Source organism: Monopterus albus, unplaced genomic scaffold (assembly GCF_001952655.1).
Source record: "Monopterus albus unplaced genomic scaffold, M_albus_1.0 scaffold64.1, whole genome shotgun sequence".
Taxonomy (NCBI): Eukaryota; Metazoa; Chordata; class Actinopteri; order Synbranchiformes; family Synbranchidae; genus Monopterus; species Monopterus albus.
In genome coordinates, this window is record NW_018127944.1 from 1,566,573 (window position 1) to 1,580,806 (window position 14,234).

At 38.5% G+C, this 14,234-nt stretch overlaps 2 protein-coding genes and 1 long non-coding RNA gene across 3 annotated transcripts; 1 reads left to right on the plus strand and 2 right to left on the minus strand.

Moving 5' to 3' along the window:
• Window positions 1-1,827: 1,827 nt before the first annotated feature.
• Window positions 1,828-2,383, minus strand: LOC109962424 (uncharacterized). The gene is made up of 3 exons (XR_002275254.1): window positions 2,348-2,383; window positions 2,115-2,158; window positions 1,828-1,937 (listed from the first exon to the last, which is right to left on the minus strand). It is a non-coding gene; the product is annotated as an uncharacterized LOC109962424 (long non-coding RNA).
• Window positions 2,384-4,870: 2,487 nt separating this feature from the next.
• Window positions 4,871-8,454, plus strand: LOC109962481 (dr1-associated corepressor). Its single transcript, XM_020604231.1, has 6 exons — window positions 4,871-5,029; window positions 5,394-5,466; window positions 6,216-6,309; window positions 6,928-7,044; window positions 7,358-7,457; window positions 7,845-8,454. The coding sequence occupies exons 1-6, from the start codon at window positions 4,988-4,990 to the stop codon at window positions 7,869-7,871; spliced, it is 453 nt and encodes a 150-aa protein (XP_020459887.1). The 5' UTR covers window positions 4,871-4,987; the 3' UTR covers window positions 7,872-8,454.
• Window positions 8,455-8,540: 86 nt separating this feature from the next.
• On the minus strand, window positions 8,541-13,692 carry ahsa1b (AHA1, activator of heat shock protein ATPase homolog 1b). Its single transcript, XM_020604229.1, has 9 exons — window positions 13,433-13,692; window positions 12,047-12,237; window positions 11,623-11,705; window positions 11,411-11,528; window positions 11,004-11,095; window positions 10,709-10,834; window positions 10,447-10,548; window positions 10,255-10,306; window positions 8,541-9,518 (listed from the first exon to the last, which is right to left on the minus strand). Exons 1-9 carry the CDS (start codon window positions 13,510-13,512, stop codon window positions 9,346-9,348), a joined length of 1,017 nt encoding a protein of 338 aa, XP_020459885.1. The 5' UTR covers window positions 13,513-13,692; the 3' UTR covers window positions 8,541-9,345.
• Between the last annotated feature and the right edge of the window lie 542 nt (window positions 13,693-14,234).

Here is a 14,234-nt window from a genome sequence, read left to right on the forward strand (position 1 = left end):
TAGCAGTAGTCAAAACATGGAGAAAAGCAATGTGTGTGAGTGTTGATTAAGTGGTGTGTATCTAAGAACATACAGGACATTCAGGGACAAGTCCGGACATTAAGCCTCAGAAGATATTATGATTAAGATTACGGCTAAACATATCATACAATAGCCACTTTCTATCTGGTTATCCTGGAACATAAACAACCTGGAGTAACTCCTGGAAATGAGTAAGCATTTAACAGCCTGAGCTAGACATCCTGTCTACACTAAAGACATTTCTAATACAACAAGTACCTAACCAATATTTATCTGACTAAAAACACCTAACAGTCCATTGACATGTTCAATATTTAAGTCATTTTTCTTTTATATCCTATATACCTTCCACTTCCACTAAATATTTAGAGAATAATTAAAATGTTTTCTTGTCAGCCATGTAATTTTCCATCCTAAAAAGAAAACACTTATGTAAGTTTTCAGCTCAGCAGGATACAGTGTTTCTCTGTGCTCACTGCTTGAAAGGTGCCTTGTTGCATTAATCACCACACCCAGCATTAGTACTGTGGACATGCCCTGGGTTACGCTCTGACTACTACTACTACTATCACTGAGTATTTAGAAGGACAGGGTTCAGAAAAAATTACTCTGTTGCAATTTAAAATGTAAAAGTGAAAATTAAAATTGAAAATACTGCCCTTTAAAAACTCATACAGGTGTCTCATTTTGGAATAAACCTGTGTTAGACCTTTATTTTAAAAAAGAAACACAAAAAACTCCCCTTACCTTGTTTTTGCAGTAATCACAGATGTCGTTCATGCCGATCAGCATCGTCACCACCTTCCAGTCCTCCTGGAAGTTCAGACCCTAAAACAGCTTTCAGGTCATTTCCATGGTAACAGTTTATTTACTGTCTGATTAAAAAAAGGTTGACCCCTGACACCTACCGGATAAGACTTGAATGAGTCTATCATGTGTCTTATTTGGTCTGAGACGTTTCTGCAGACACACAGTGCACAGTCATCATTAACATCTTTAAAACAGCATATGAATATCAGATCATTTTCAGCTGTAATTATTAGATGTTTGAGCTTTAGGGAAAACATTTTAAAGCTACTCAGTCTCTCACCACAGGTGGTAGCCTTTCCCAAAGCTGTGGTGCAAAAATCATGGACAAATGGATTGTGAGTCATTTTCTCATTTGCAACTAAAATAATACCATGTATTTACATGTACACTGTGTGATTTGAGTTAGAGCGCCACAGAATCACACATTCTCCTCCCAGCTCAGAGTTTTACCAGCACTTTGTGGCCAATGCCTTGCTTTATGCTGTGGTTTGTTGGGGAAACAGGACCACTGTCAGCACGGGCGCCGTTAGGGGGGGGAAGGTTAGGACGATTCTAAGGGCCCACGAACTTTGGGGGCCCACAGTCTGTGGGTAGAGGGCCCAAAACTGCTAGCGGCACCCCTGACTGTCAGTGACAGGAGTAGGGTTAACCAGTTCATATAAGAAAGTTGGCTCCGTAACTGGCTTGACTCTCAACTCAGCTGAAACCTTTTTTGAGAAAAGAGCCATGGGGAGAGCACAAACTATTTTTTGAGGCGCGGGTCATCCCATTTTAACCAATTTTAAATAATTAAAACATCGTGACCCTGGAACCTTTTAACATACATTGTATGTTTTAGTTTATGTTTGAAATTTGACATAATTACAAGTGAGTCTCAATAATATCATCAGCAAGGTTCATAGCAGGCTGAGCACACAGTGAAAAGAGGAAACCCAAACTGCATCAACAGAAGGCACAGTGAGAAAGCAGGCCGGCGGAGTCCTACAGCGTGTTGTGGCCGGTGACGGCAAAGTTAAAGCCAGTCTCGCTGACAGTCGTAGGTTTGCCGTGCATCGTCATTGCTGGGGATGGATACATCAGACTGGGATTGAAGAGTTTAAAAATATCTAGAAACACAGAGGAGTCAATAGAAGAGTCTCAGACTCATTTCCATTAAGCTGCTAAGATAGTTGTGATCTTTTGGGTTCACATATTAAACTGTAATGCAGCCACTTAGATGTTTTCTTCTTCTTTGACACAAGTCTGTGTTATTTAAACTGCATGCTTGGTGTAAATGCTCTTACTTGCTAGTGTAATGACATTTTCAAAAGTCCCATAACCTCCGATGCTACAGCAAAAGAAGAGAAAGGGACACGGCTTCTGACCAATGACATTTATATTTATAACAGCAGGGACATTTATAATATGACTGGTGAGATAAGATAACATTAATAAGATTATCTTTATAAACAAGCTACATTACATAACCAAGCTCATACAGCACAAGATAATGTCCAGCATGAAACAGCTGATTTACCTCCAAGACAGCTGTCGAAATTCAAATGGTATGGAGATGATCGTAGAGCCACCAGCACCAATAGCTGTCTGTAAAAAACCAATACTGTACTAACAACAGTCTGATTTAAGAAAAACACTGTTGTATAAATACCAATGTGTTGCCTATGTGATATATTAAATAGTTTTTTAATACACACAGTGACTTTAAACTGTTTGAGGATCCTAGATGGGTAGTAAAAATGACAATAAATCTAAAAACCTCTATTTTTTGTTACATTATGGTTTCACAGTTTTTAATGGTTTGTATGGTAAACTCATTATCTCATGCTTCGGTCGAGTTAATAGTTAATAACATAACTGGGTCTGGTTCTGTTTGTCTCCACCGATGGATAAAGATTTCACGATAAAACATAACTGCTATAATACTGTGAAATAAAACCAGATATTGGTAAAAGTAACATCATTTCATGATGCTACATGCTGATGGTATCAATGTAAAGACAACACTCTGGAGCTGTGTTTATGGATTATTTTACACAAATCTCAGAGCAACAAATTAAAACTATCTTTGAAAAGACACAGGACAGATTTTCATTTCATAATAATGAGCTGAGTTTCAAGAATTGGATTGTTTCACAGTTTGTATTCCTATATTATGCATTATATATCTGTATTCATTCATATGATTATTTATCACCAAGAATCATAATATAATAAAAATAATTATATCATATTTATTTATTTAATACTGAACACGTTGGCTGTCTACATTTAGCAGCCTGTGTTGGTTTCTCCTGGTTTGCACTATAATCTGTAATGGTATCCAATAAAACACAGTTGTGATTTCTATTCCAATATAAACTAACATTAAATAGTTTTTTGTTTGTTTTTATACATCTTAACACCAACTCACTCACAGTTAGAGAGTCTCCCAGTGCGGCAATGACTTTCACATCTGCAGCTTTGACATATTCAACTAGAACAGAAAAAAAGAAGTAGTCAGTTAAACTCAGTTAATCTGAAGATAATCTTGTATTTAATGCCTTGTCAAAATCCTTTAGTGAAATATTAAAAGCACAATCATTTATAGGTCATGCAACAAGTATAGTTTCTCTGGAAGGGATAACAAACCGGCTGAAATTTAGACACACCAGACATGCATGCAGATGATCTATGAAATATTAGATCAAACTTTCTAAGGATCAGGGGTTATAAAAGCCAGATATGAGGCAAAGGAGTCGTTTTCCTTAGCATTTCTAAACCATTTCAGTGCAGGTGTATTGCTCTCATATCAGGCTAATTACTACTAAAACTTTCCAAATACGAACACTAATGTTGGTGAAGTGGCACTGACCTGACGTAGGGATGCTGGGAGACGGACTCATGTCAGGACATTGAATCACAGGATGTAGAGGACGCTGGAGAAAATCTGCTTCAAAATCATACTACACAAAAACCACATGTGAGCTTAGGTTTATTGATTTCTAGAAGCAGCAGATAGAGCACACATCTTGGTATGGAACCTATAGCATTAACTGTTTACAAATTATGGTATCAAACAATTAAATGAATAAATTGTTTAAAAATCAAATTAGCTGCATCCTTTACCAACTCGTCTCCATAGCTGGTCACTTTTTTCTTTAATTTATTCAGAGTGACAGCAACTATAACCACAACATAACAGTCTTGTAACCACTGCTCTCTGATTACAGATAGTCCACAAGGGTGAAACAGGAGCTAATCTCATGCAGTGTTTAATGTTTCAGATGAAGACAATACCTGGTTTAAATGTTCTTCTTCTTCTCTACCTAATGTGTAGCCTGCAAAAGATAAGAAAAAATATTTTGCTTCAGTTTCCGTACACAGGCTCTCATTTCAATACAAACTGCAGAAAAACACATTCACAGTAGGGCACGAAGATACAGATACAGTATCGTATGTATTTAGTCACCTACCATCAACATGACAAGCTGTGAATATACAGACTGCGAACAGCACACAGTGGAGCATGTTGCTGCCTTTCTTCCAATAAGACAAACAGATAGAGAAATAATATACAGTCTTGTCCTGCTGGTTCGAACCTTTATTAGTGTTGAATAACCTTTGAAGTAAATGCTGATTAACCTTATCTTTGACCTTTGCAACTTGTCCCATGCAAAGTAATACACTATAGATAATCAAGATGCGCTTAAATCACAATTTTATTGATATAAGATATATCTTCACAGGATGTGTTTAATTGTTATGCAAAGCGCAAATGTGGTGTGATGTGTTGGTATCCTTAAAGTTAAGAAGGAAAAACCACAATTTTCTGGCATTGAGCCATTTGAGGCTATAAAACGTCTAAAGGACTATTCAGCTCTAATTAAACAGTCTAGTAGTTCAACTTCATTATATTTTTACATTAAGCAAAAATACCTCAAAAACGAAATGTTAAATTCCTTTGGTTTGATGGTATTAATTGAAATATATGTCACCATATATTTAAGATTGTCAAAGGCCGTGACGTCACTATTGGGGTCAGGGGGTGACCTCAGGAGTGTGTGTGTGTGTGTGTGTGTGTGTGTGTTCGGGCTGAAGGTAAACAAATGGACGCTGCAACGAGTTGCGGTAAAAACATGAAAAATGTGACTGAGCCGCGCGGATTACAGCGAGTGAAATGCCAGGACAGAAGAGAAAATATAATGTACGGTTCCCTCCTGTGAGTACAAACTTTATTCTGCTCTATTAAAGGGGATAAAGTCAGTTTAAACCAAACTAACCGTGCTCATATCGCAGAGAGCGTAGGGACATATGTTGCTTTCGGGGACGATCGGAAATGTAGAATATTACTGTCCTGATTCTTGGCAGGGTGATAAACACTGCCGGGCTATTGTCAGAAAATCTGAATAATATTCGAGTTGTTGCAGTAAAAGTGATTTTATTTCGAACCAGAAGCCTGGAAAATCGTGTGTGCTGCATTCATACATGTTCGATCTAATAACCAGGAGCACCTGAATGCAGCATCTTAGCCGGCATGCTATTTCTGTGGATGATAGTTTGGAAATGTCTGTTTTTGCTCAAAGAGTCGCATCAAAAAGATCATGCAAAAGGACACACAGGTGGGGAGGATTGCGATGGCAGTTCCTGTGATCATCTGTATCCTTTAACCCTGCAGAAAGCAGCTGTAGAAAGACTTTGTGCAGCAGTCCTGCTCTGTCTTCCTCCAACTCTTCCTCAAGGACTGCTAGGCATGCTGGGAGTTGTAGTCCCTCCAGTTTGACATCCATTGAATTCTAACCTACTGTATGTACCTGAACCCTTCTACCACAGGGCATGCAGTATGTCTTATATAATACAATTCAAAATTGTTTTGAAAGTAGGCACTAAATGCACCGTGAGAATGCTTTGTATTTAAACATTTGAGAAATGACATATTTTTGGATTTTGCTGTATTTAGTGTTTAACATACTAATAATTGTTTGTTTCTGGCATTGGAAATTAAAAATTTCAAATGTCCTATCCAGCATTTAACAATTTTTATTTTAAAAAAATCACAATTTATATTTATTTGACTCACAATTACTGTGTGTCATTGTTAAGGTGGCAAAGGCCATTGTGGCACAAAAAACTCACCACAGCTGCTTTTAAATGACAGTGAACAAAACACTGCTACAATCATGAATAATTCGGTGCATTGTGCCAAAGGTTTCCCTGCAGGTCATGCAGTTTGTTCTGTGCTGTGACGTTGGAGGAAACGTGAAATATGTGTAGACACCAGTGATTTAAGTTTCCATTAGAGTCCAGAGTTGACAAATGACTTTTAAGTGCTGACCTGTAGAGACGTGTTGACACCAGAGTGAAGTGTGACACCATAGAGCTGTAAAACCCTGAACCGCAGAGATCAGCGCGGGCGCTGGAGATGTTCCTGAAGTCTCTGTTGATCAAAACCTGTCTGATAACTCAGTCGAAGCCCAGCAATGTCATGTCCGTCGCTCACATGTAAGTACGCCCGTTGTTTCACCTTCACTCAAGCATGACAGCTATTTGTCCCCACAAGTTAAAGCTGCTTGAAATTTGCCCTCAAGAAGTAACTAGCTTTTAGTCTTTTTAGCACACTGGACATGTTTCTGTTTGTCTGTTTAGTTTACATGCAGCATAAAAATGTACTCAGATCCCTTCATGCTGCAAACTGTTGTAGATTTAGATATTATACATTCAGTGTTAAATGGATAAAGTTGGATGAGAAATGTGCGTGAACTGCCATTTAGATATGGTTGATGGAGAGCTGCTGAGATGGCCTCCATCTCTGCAGAAGCCTTATGAAGCTCTGTTAGAAGGACCACTGGGTTCTTGGTCTCCTCCCTGACCAAGGCCCTTTTAGAAAGAGTCCTGGTGGCGAGAGGCGGGGTCCACCCTGTCAGTCGCCAGTCTATCACAGGGCTGATATGTAGACAAACAAAAACACACACTCACTCCTATGGGCAATTTCGATTCACCAGTCAACCTAAAAACAAAGTGACTTTGTAAACTCAGGTTTTTGAGAACGTGATAACCTAAATCATGTTTATATTAAAAATGTTGAAAGTGGAAAATTCATCTTGTTATGTCATTATTTAGGAAACAGTGCATAGAGTCAGAGAAGATCTTCCACTTTTTGAAAGAAGTGATGGAGCAGGCCCCAGCTACGGCAGCCAAGAAGGACAACAGAGGCCTCAGCATGTGGCCATTATACAGGTATAGTCCGGACCACTTGCTGTCAGCGATTACAGTATTATCACAGCTATCGCTTCGGACTGTTTATGGTGGTGAAACATTTGACCCCATGTCCTCGGTTTAGGACACATGATTATATTATATTATAGCTTGAAAAGGATCTTTGTGTATTTATCGATTAGTTTCTCACATTCTAGAAGCTGGAAGCAGAACGTTTGGCACTTTTGATTGAAAAGTGATCATGATGATGATCTAAAAACAGTAGATTAATTTCCTGCTAATCAGTTATCCACTTTGTTTCAAGTCTAACCTGTATTTTACATGTTTTCTCCAGAACCAAACGACATGAAATTTCTGTCAAAAAAACTGCAAATGTGGGAGAAATGGCACCTCGACACAGCCTGGACTCGCTCGACAACGACTCAAGTTCCAGCGTATGTATCCTCTGACTGAAAACGCAGGCAGTCTGCACCAAAAAATAGCTATATTTTATATTATACATAGATGCAAAAAAGCACATTGCTTGTTTTTGTCTTTTAGGACTTGTCATTAGAGCACGTTAGAAGCACAGTGGCAATTACAACATCGTCATTACGCCCCTGAAAACAAGCTGACAACTTCACTATTTGTTGAAACATGTGAAGTGTGTCCTCTGCTGTCATGTGCAATAAAAAGGTGTATTTTGTTTTAAGCTGAGGAAGGCTAAGATTACCAGTGACTAATATAAAGGACGTAAAACAGGCACTTTCATCTTCAGCCACCAGTTTTTATTAATCACACAAAGTTTCAATGCAAACACTCACTTCTTCTCCTTCTTCCAGGAATCAGAACTCTACATCTGCTTATAACTGAGTGTCAGACCAGAAGATACAACTTTAAACTCCCACTCATTTCCATCACATTTTTTGTGTGTTTATTCAGAAATAAGTGATATTTACTAGATAAAAGCTGACATCCGCATAGAAGTTGTTTTGGGAAAAAGCATTTAAGTTATGTGCTATATTAGGCCAACAATACTGTTTTGTTATGTGACTCTAACTCTTCAATTCTACCACAGTTTTTTTTGGGACATGAATGCTCTGTGCAGATTTGTGCAATATTTATAGTAAATCCACTGCTTTCTTTGCAGATTAGGAAATTTTTGTTTACCTTTACTTGGTTTCTATGTTTAAAAGTTGTTTTGTAGCTGAACTGAGAAGTTTCTTTGTGCATTTTCCATTTAGTAATGAGCTCTTCACATCGTTTTAGGTAATCAGCATTATGCTTATTTAGTTTTTTTGCCCCAGTAAAAGTATCTGAATGTGTCCTGCGGTGATCTTTAAAAGCAAACCGTTTCTTTTGCTGAATAGTGGTTTCTGCTTTGTGCATTTAATTTTACAGCACTTCTAAATTAATGTTTTAAAGGCAGAAAACATTTACATATGAAATGTTAAAATAAATAACATGTAAATAAATAAGTTCAACTTTTCTGACTGAAAAATGTGAAGATGTTTTCACAAATAAAAACAAATCCAGAGCATTGTTTGGATCAGTTTATTCCAAGAAACTTTTTTTCCCCCATTGTGAAGTGATGAAATTATGAATAAATATACCACTTTCTCTGACATTTTTTGTTTTTCTGTTTTTAATTGAAAATGTACATTTTAAAGCCAGACATAGCAAAAATGTATCCTGATTTGTTATGCTAGATACCTGCACAAGGAACTGAGACGGTGTTGATGCTTCTGCTGAAGGTGCGAGCTGGTTTGATCGCAAACAAGTCTGCGATGTATACAAAATCAAGTATGAATGAAAGTACAGTACTGTTTAGCTAGCTAGTAGTCATTCCTCCATTTGACAGTTTGAAATGAAACATGCATCCTGGCTGAAAGCATCTTCACTACAGCTAACATGAAAAGAGTAAAATAAGTACAAAATAAACGTTTATTTCCAAAGCAACATTTGTTTTTCAAATAAAACCAAAATCAAACATTTAGCTCTTGCAATAATGACATCTTTATAGAAGTGGAGGCCAATTTGCATTAGTGGTTGAATAGATTCTTCTTTGCTTAATTCAATCCATTTTCCATCCTGTCCCAGAGGCGCAGCCCATTCACGCTTGTTGGAACAAGTGGCCCAAATACTGAAGGGGAACACAGATTTAAATACGCTCAGACACATTAACACACAGACAGGTAACGGACTGGCCTTGTCTACTTCACTGTAAGGTTCGTTAAGTCGTGCTATGAGTTTATGATGGGACATCCTGTGCCAAAGACCAAAGGACAAGAGGTTTAAATATCCAAAAACAGAAGAGGGCAACAACACCACAGTACACCGTCTTCAGAAGAGCCGTGCTCCGTAGCCAAAAGTCTGTTTAATAGCCTCGAAGTAGTATGTCTTCCAGCCCTCTTTCGTCCGCTCCTCGTCATCGGTCGGAACGCCTCGACACTCCACTTTCAGCTCCGTCTCGTTGCTCCGGTCCAAGAAGGTCATTGTGATTGTTGCATAATGCTCTGTGGAACAGAAAAACAACCAGTGTCTGAGGTTGTGCACCATAATACGTGGTGCACTTTATTAGTAAAGACAGGTGAAGTAAAGTACCCCCAGCAGGGTCTACTGAGCCCCAGCCCCAAAACAGAACGTGTTTTATTTCAGTGCTTAAAGTAATTAATTCTAGACTTTGCTATTTTGGAATTACAGATTATTAATATGACCTGTCTTTTAGTCAATTTCTCATTTCATTTTCCATCCACTGAATTGCAAAAATGTGTCGTCTAACAAACAATATTAAAGTTTATCATTGTCAAATTAAAGTATATAGAAAGTCACTTTCGGCTTTTCCCGTTTAGGGATCGCCACAGCGACTCGTCACACCGACGACTCGCATGTTGTCATTTGGCACGTGTTTTACACCGGATGCCCTTCCTGACGCAACCCTGACTTGAACCCGGGCCACAGCGGCAATAGTGCTGCGCCTTAACCACTAGCCTACCAGGGACGTCCAATTAAAGTAAATAAAATGTCAAAATAATGATAAATGATGTGTTTAAATTGTGTTCCATCTATAAAAAAGGCAATGCAAATAATAAACTGCAAAATTTTGTGTATTTTTACTGGATAAATTACACAAGTAAATAAACAAAACTAGTGCTTAGAAATTAAACGTGTTGTGTTAGCTCTTAGCATCAAAACAATTTTCTTCTTTCGACATGAAAAGGACTTAAATATAAAAACAGAAAATAAACCTACCACAGGGCCAGTTGTTATACCTCCACCTCATCACTATTTTCTCATCAGCTACCTGGTGGGAAAATAGTACTTTCATTTCAATTTTAAGCAGAATAAAGCACATGAAATTGAAGTCAAAGCCAACAAAATGAACTAATCTCTGTGTCTACAGTATTAATAAACATTACATATGACTATGAAAGTCAGTCTCACCAGCTCTGTGAATTCACCAAAAACATTTCCATCTAACAGACGAAACTTTCCGCCCCTCTCTCCTTCCACAGTGGCAGGAGCATGTGTGAATGCCTGGACCATCTGCACATCAACAAGACAAACTTCCATCAGCCAAAAATCACAGTGATACAGGGCATCTGTGAAGCCCAATATTTCAGCTGTGTGCGAGAATGAAGTGAGCACTTGTTGAAAACGGAGCCAGAACTGGGTCAGATGCTGATAATTAGCACCTGAAGCTCACCTCCTGGTGGAGGAAGACCCTGTAGAGATCAGCCGGGGAAGTGAGGAACGTTTCTTTCATGCTGAATTTACAGGTGGGGATCTTGACTCCGGTGCTGACTGGAGCCACTGTGCTGCCTGAGGAAATCTGTTCCAACAAAACAAGAAGAGTGTGAGGGAAGATCTGCTGAGCCTCCACAAGAAGACAGTGATAGAAGAGGGTGGATTCATAAGTGTTGTTTCTGTTACAGTAAATTATTTAGGGACAAGAGCTCTGTCTGAAAATGCAGCCGAGACTGTCTGTTACCAGCACAAACCTGAGTTTTTTCCTGCTTGGGTTTGGACTGTGATGTGGACTGAGGCTTGGCCACGCCATTGGCTGTGGGCAAGATCATTCCCTGTGTGAACTCTGCAATTACAAAGAGAAAAAAAAAAAAACTTAAGCAAAAATATTTTGGATCAGCTTGGGACAATACAGGCTTATCATCATAAACCATAAAGAAAATCCCACCACCGTGATCTAACTGAGACACTGATTACAGCCCAGTCGGTCACTTTTCTGATCATATTAATTACCAGTATGTCCAGTACATCCATACAAAACCAAGACAAGACATTGGTTGCTTATCCTGCTTTTGAATGTCCCTGGTGTTTGGAAGCCAGCTGTCTTTGTCTGACTGCTTTTGACATGTAATAAAATCTCAATGAGTCTGGTTTCACGCACCCGTTTTTAAATACCCCACATAGCTTCCTAGAGCCTCACGGACTTTCTCAGCTCCTTTTGTCTTCATCAGGTTTGCCAGTGGTGTGTCAGGTTCATCTTTGTTCAGTGATACAGTAATCTGGACAAAGATTACACAACAAGCATCAACACTCCATCCCTACAACAGCCAGTCAATTAAAATCACTATTCACTGGTTCTTCAGTGAAACTTACATCAAGATCCTCCATGTCGTTTTCATCAGACAGGTTTGGAACTTCAATTGTTCCTTTATATTTGACTCCTGATTTGGACTTTCCTAATAAAAAAAATTAAGTGTGTCAGCTATAATTCAAAGCTTCTTAAAACACATATTTTCCTTTCATTCTGTCAATGACTAAGATTTGATCAGATATTCTCCTGTACTAAATACTCATGCATTTTAACCATGTCTTTTCTATTTTAAAGAGTGAACCTATGGTCACATAAGAACACAAGCCCTGAAGAAGGCAGGTAATGAGTTTAGTTTCCTGTTTGCTTCCTCGATTCAATCAGCTGTGATACTATTCTCAGCTATGAAAACTGCCACCACTATCGGCAGACAAATGACAAAACTCCCGTCTAAAACAAAACACACAAAAACCCCCGTCTGTTCCTTACCAGTCCAGGTAGCTTTCAGGTTCCACTCATAAAAGAAAATAAGTTTCCCTTTGCGGTTGTTAATTGAAGCTTCTCCTTCTACTTTGCTGACTTCTGTCACCTCACACATCCCCTCTTCCCCCTCCACGCTCACCCCAAGGAGCAGGGATTTCAATTTGTCTGATGACCAGTTTGTTGCATCTCGTTCAGTCCTGAAAAGTCCCACAAAAACCACAGTGATGAGAAAGGGGATTCAAACAGGTACACAACTCAAATCTTGCAGTATTCTGTTGAGGGGTTGTGGTTACTGTGTTTTTCATACAGTTTTGTGTTGTCTCCACTCAATAAATCAGAACAGAACTTCTAGCAGACATCAGCAAAATAGGTTCAGGTTACTTTATTGGTAACTAAAGGTACATTCATTTGCAGCAGAGTGACAATCCTCAACAAAACAAAAGTAACATTTATTAGCATGTAAAAAAAATACATAAAACCCCAAGAAACACCAGACACCTGGAAGACTGCTACTTCTTATTAAGATCATTTATGGCAGCAGGTACAAAGCTATTTTTTATAATTGCATACGAACTCACTGACTGGCACTTGAGAAGTAAAATAGTGACCAATTTATCTTAAAAATGGATTTACAATTTAGGGATTAACATAACATCAACAGTCTGTAAGAAGACAAGTGGATATTTCCCAGGTAGGTTTTGTTAAATTCACATATGAAATCATCTATAACTGACATTATTGACTTTAAGAAGAAACTGTAATCAGTGCTTTTTAAGGCGTTAAGACCAGTGAACAACATACTATTCAGTTTGTAATGTGTGCTGAAACCCTAATACTTGTAGCCACTTTTTAAACACTTGGTTTGTTATAAGATAGAGACAAATATGTTAACACCAGAGTCTGGATCCATATTTTTGTTAGCGAGCTACAAATTATGGTCAATGGGGCTACCTCACGTGTTTATGCAGGGGTAACAAGAGTAGTCGAGAGGCTACTAACGATAATAATCGACTGCCTACTATGTTCATACACCGAAACACGTGCGTTGTTACAAAAACAGTAAGCCACGACGTTGTTAATCAACACCGGCAGGCAACAATCTCAATACATGCAGTTGACGGCACAGTAGCTAGCCACAACTGAAGCTAACCTGAAAACGATCAAAAGGTTAACTTGGCAAATTATTTCAAATGCGATACTTTGGTTCGCTAACACACACCTAACACTGAACGTTATGGTTGGGAACAATCTAATAACACTATCTGATCTGCTCAGGGGAACACAATCCAAAATTTAAAAGCTAGACTTTGTTGTTAACGTGAGCTAGCTAAATGAGTGATGTTAGCATTAGCAGTCTAGCTAGCAGCCAGATATCCTTTCATCATATCTCACCAGTGCCAGTTATTGACATTAGTGGCATCGGCTCTCTCCTCTACGATCCAGCGAGGGTCTCCTTCTCCCCACTTAGCCATTTAGCCAACTAAATGATGATAAAACTTTAATGTGTAACGTTTTCTGCAGTGAGCAGAACTATCTGCCGGCGACTATCCCGGTACACGCTGCTTCTAGAAACCTCTGGCTGGAACTCGCTGTCACTAACGGTCCTCCTGCATTTACTCGCCGAGCGCATTTGGAAATTACTGGAAACGGAACGTTGTAGAACGAGGTAAAATGGTCCCCCTCCCGGAAGTGTTTCTCTGAACACTGGTTCCGCACCAAGGAGAAAAGAGAAGAAAGCAAACGTTTGGCATCTCTACATGAAAATGTTATAACAATGTTTTAGCAGATAACAAATAAATGAAGAACATTGTGAAGAACATTTGACATGACGAAAAATTAAGGATATCTGCCCTTTGTTCGTTCATTCCGTTATTTCAGACGTAATATCTTACGAAGGAAATCTGGTAAAAAGCTAATTTTGTGTTATTTACTAAATGCGGTGTTGGGAAGGTTACTTTTAATGGGTTGCAGATTACTAGTTACTCCGTTAAATTGTAATAAGCAGTGTAACTATTTTAATTACTACATCAAAGTAATGTGACATTATTTTAATGTACTTTTTAATTACTTTTCTGGGCAATAGCGCTGAAAAGTCCTAACATACATTTAAGCCAGGCAGTGTAAACCTCACACTAGTATTCAACACTTATGACTGTCAATCATTTATGAAAGGTTCTTCAACAGAACTTAAGTT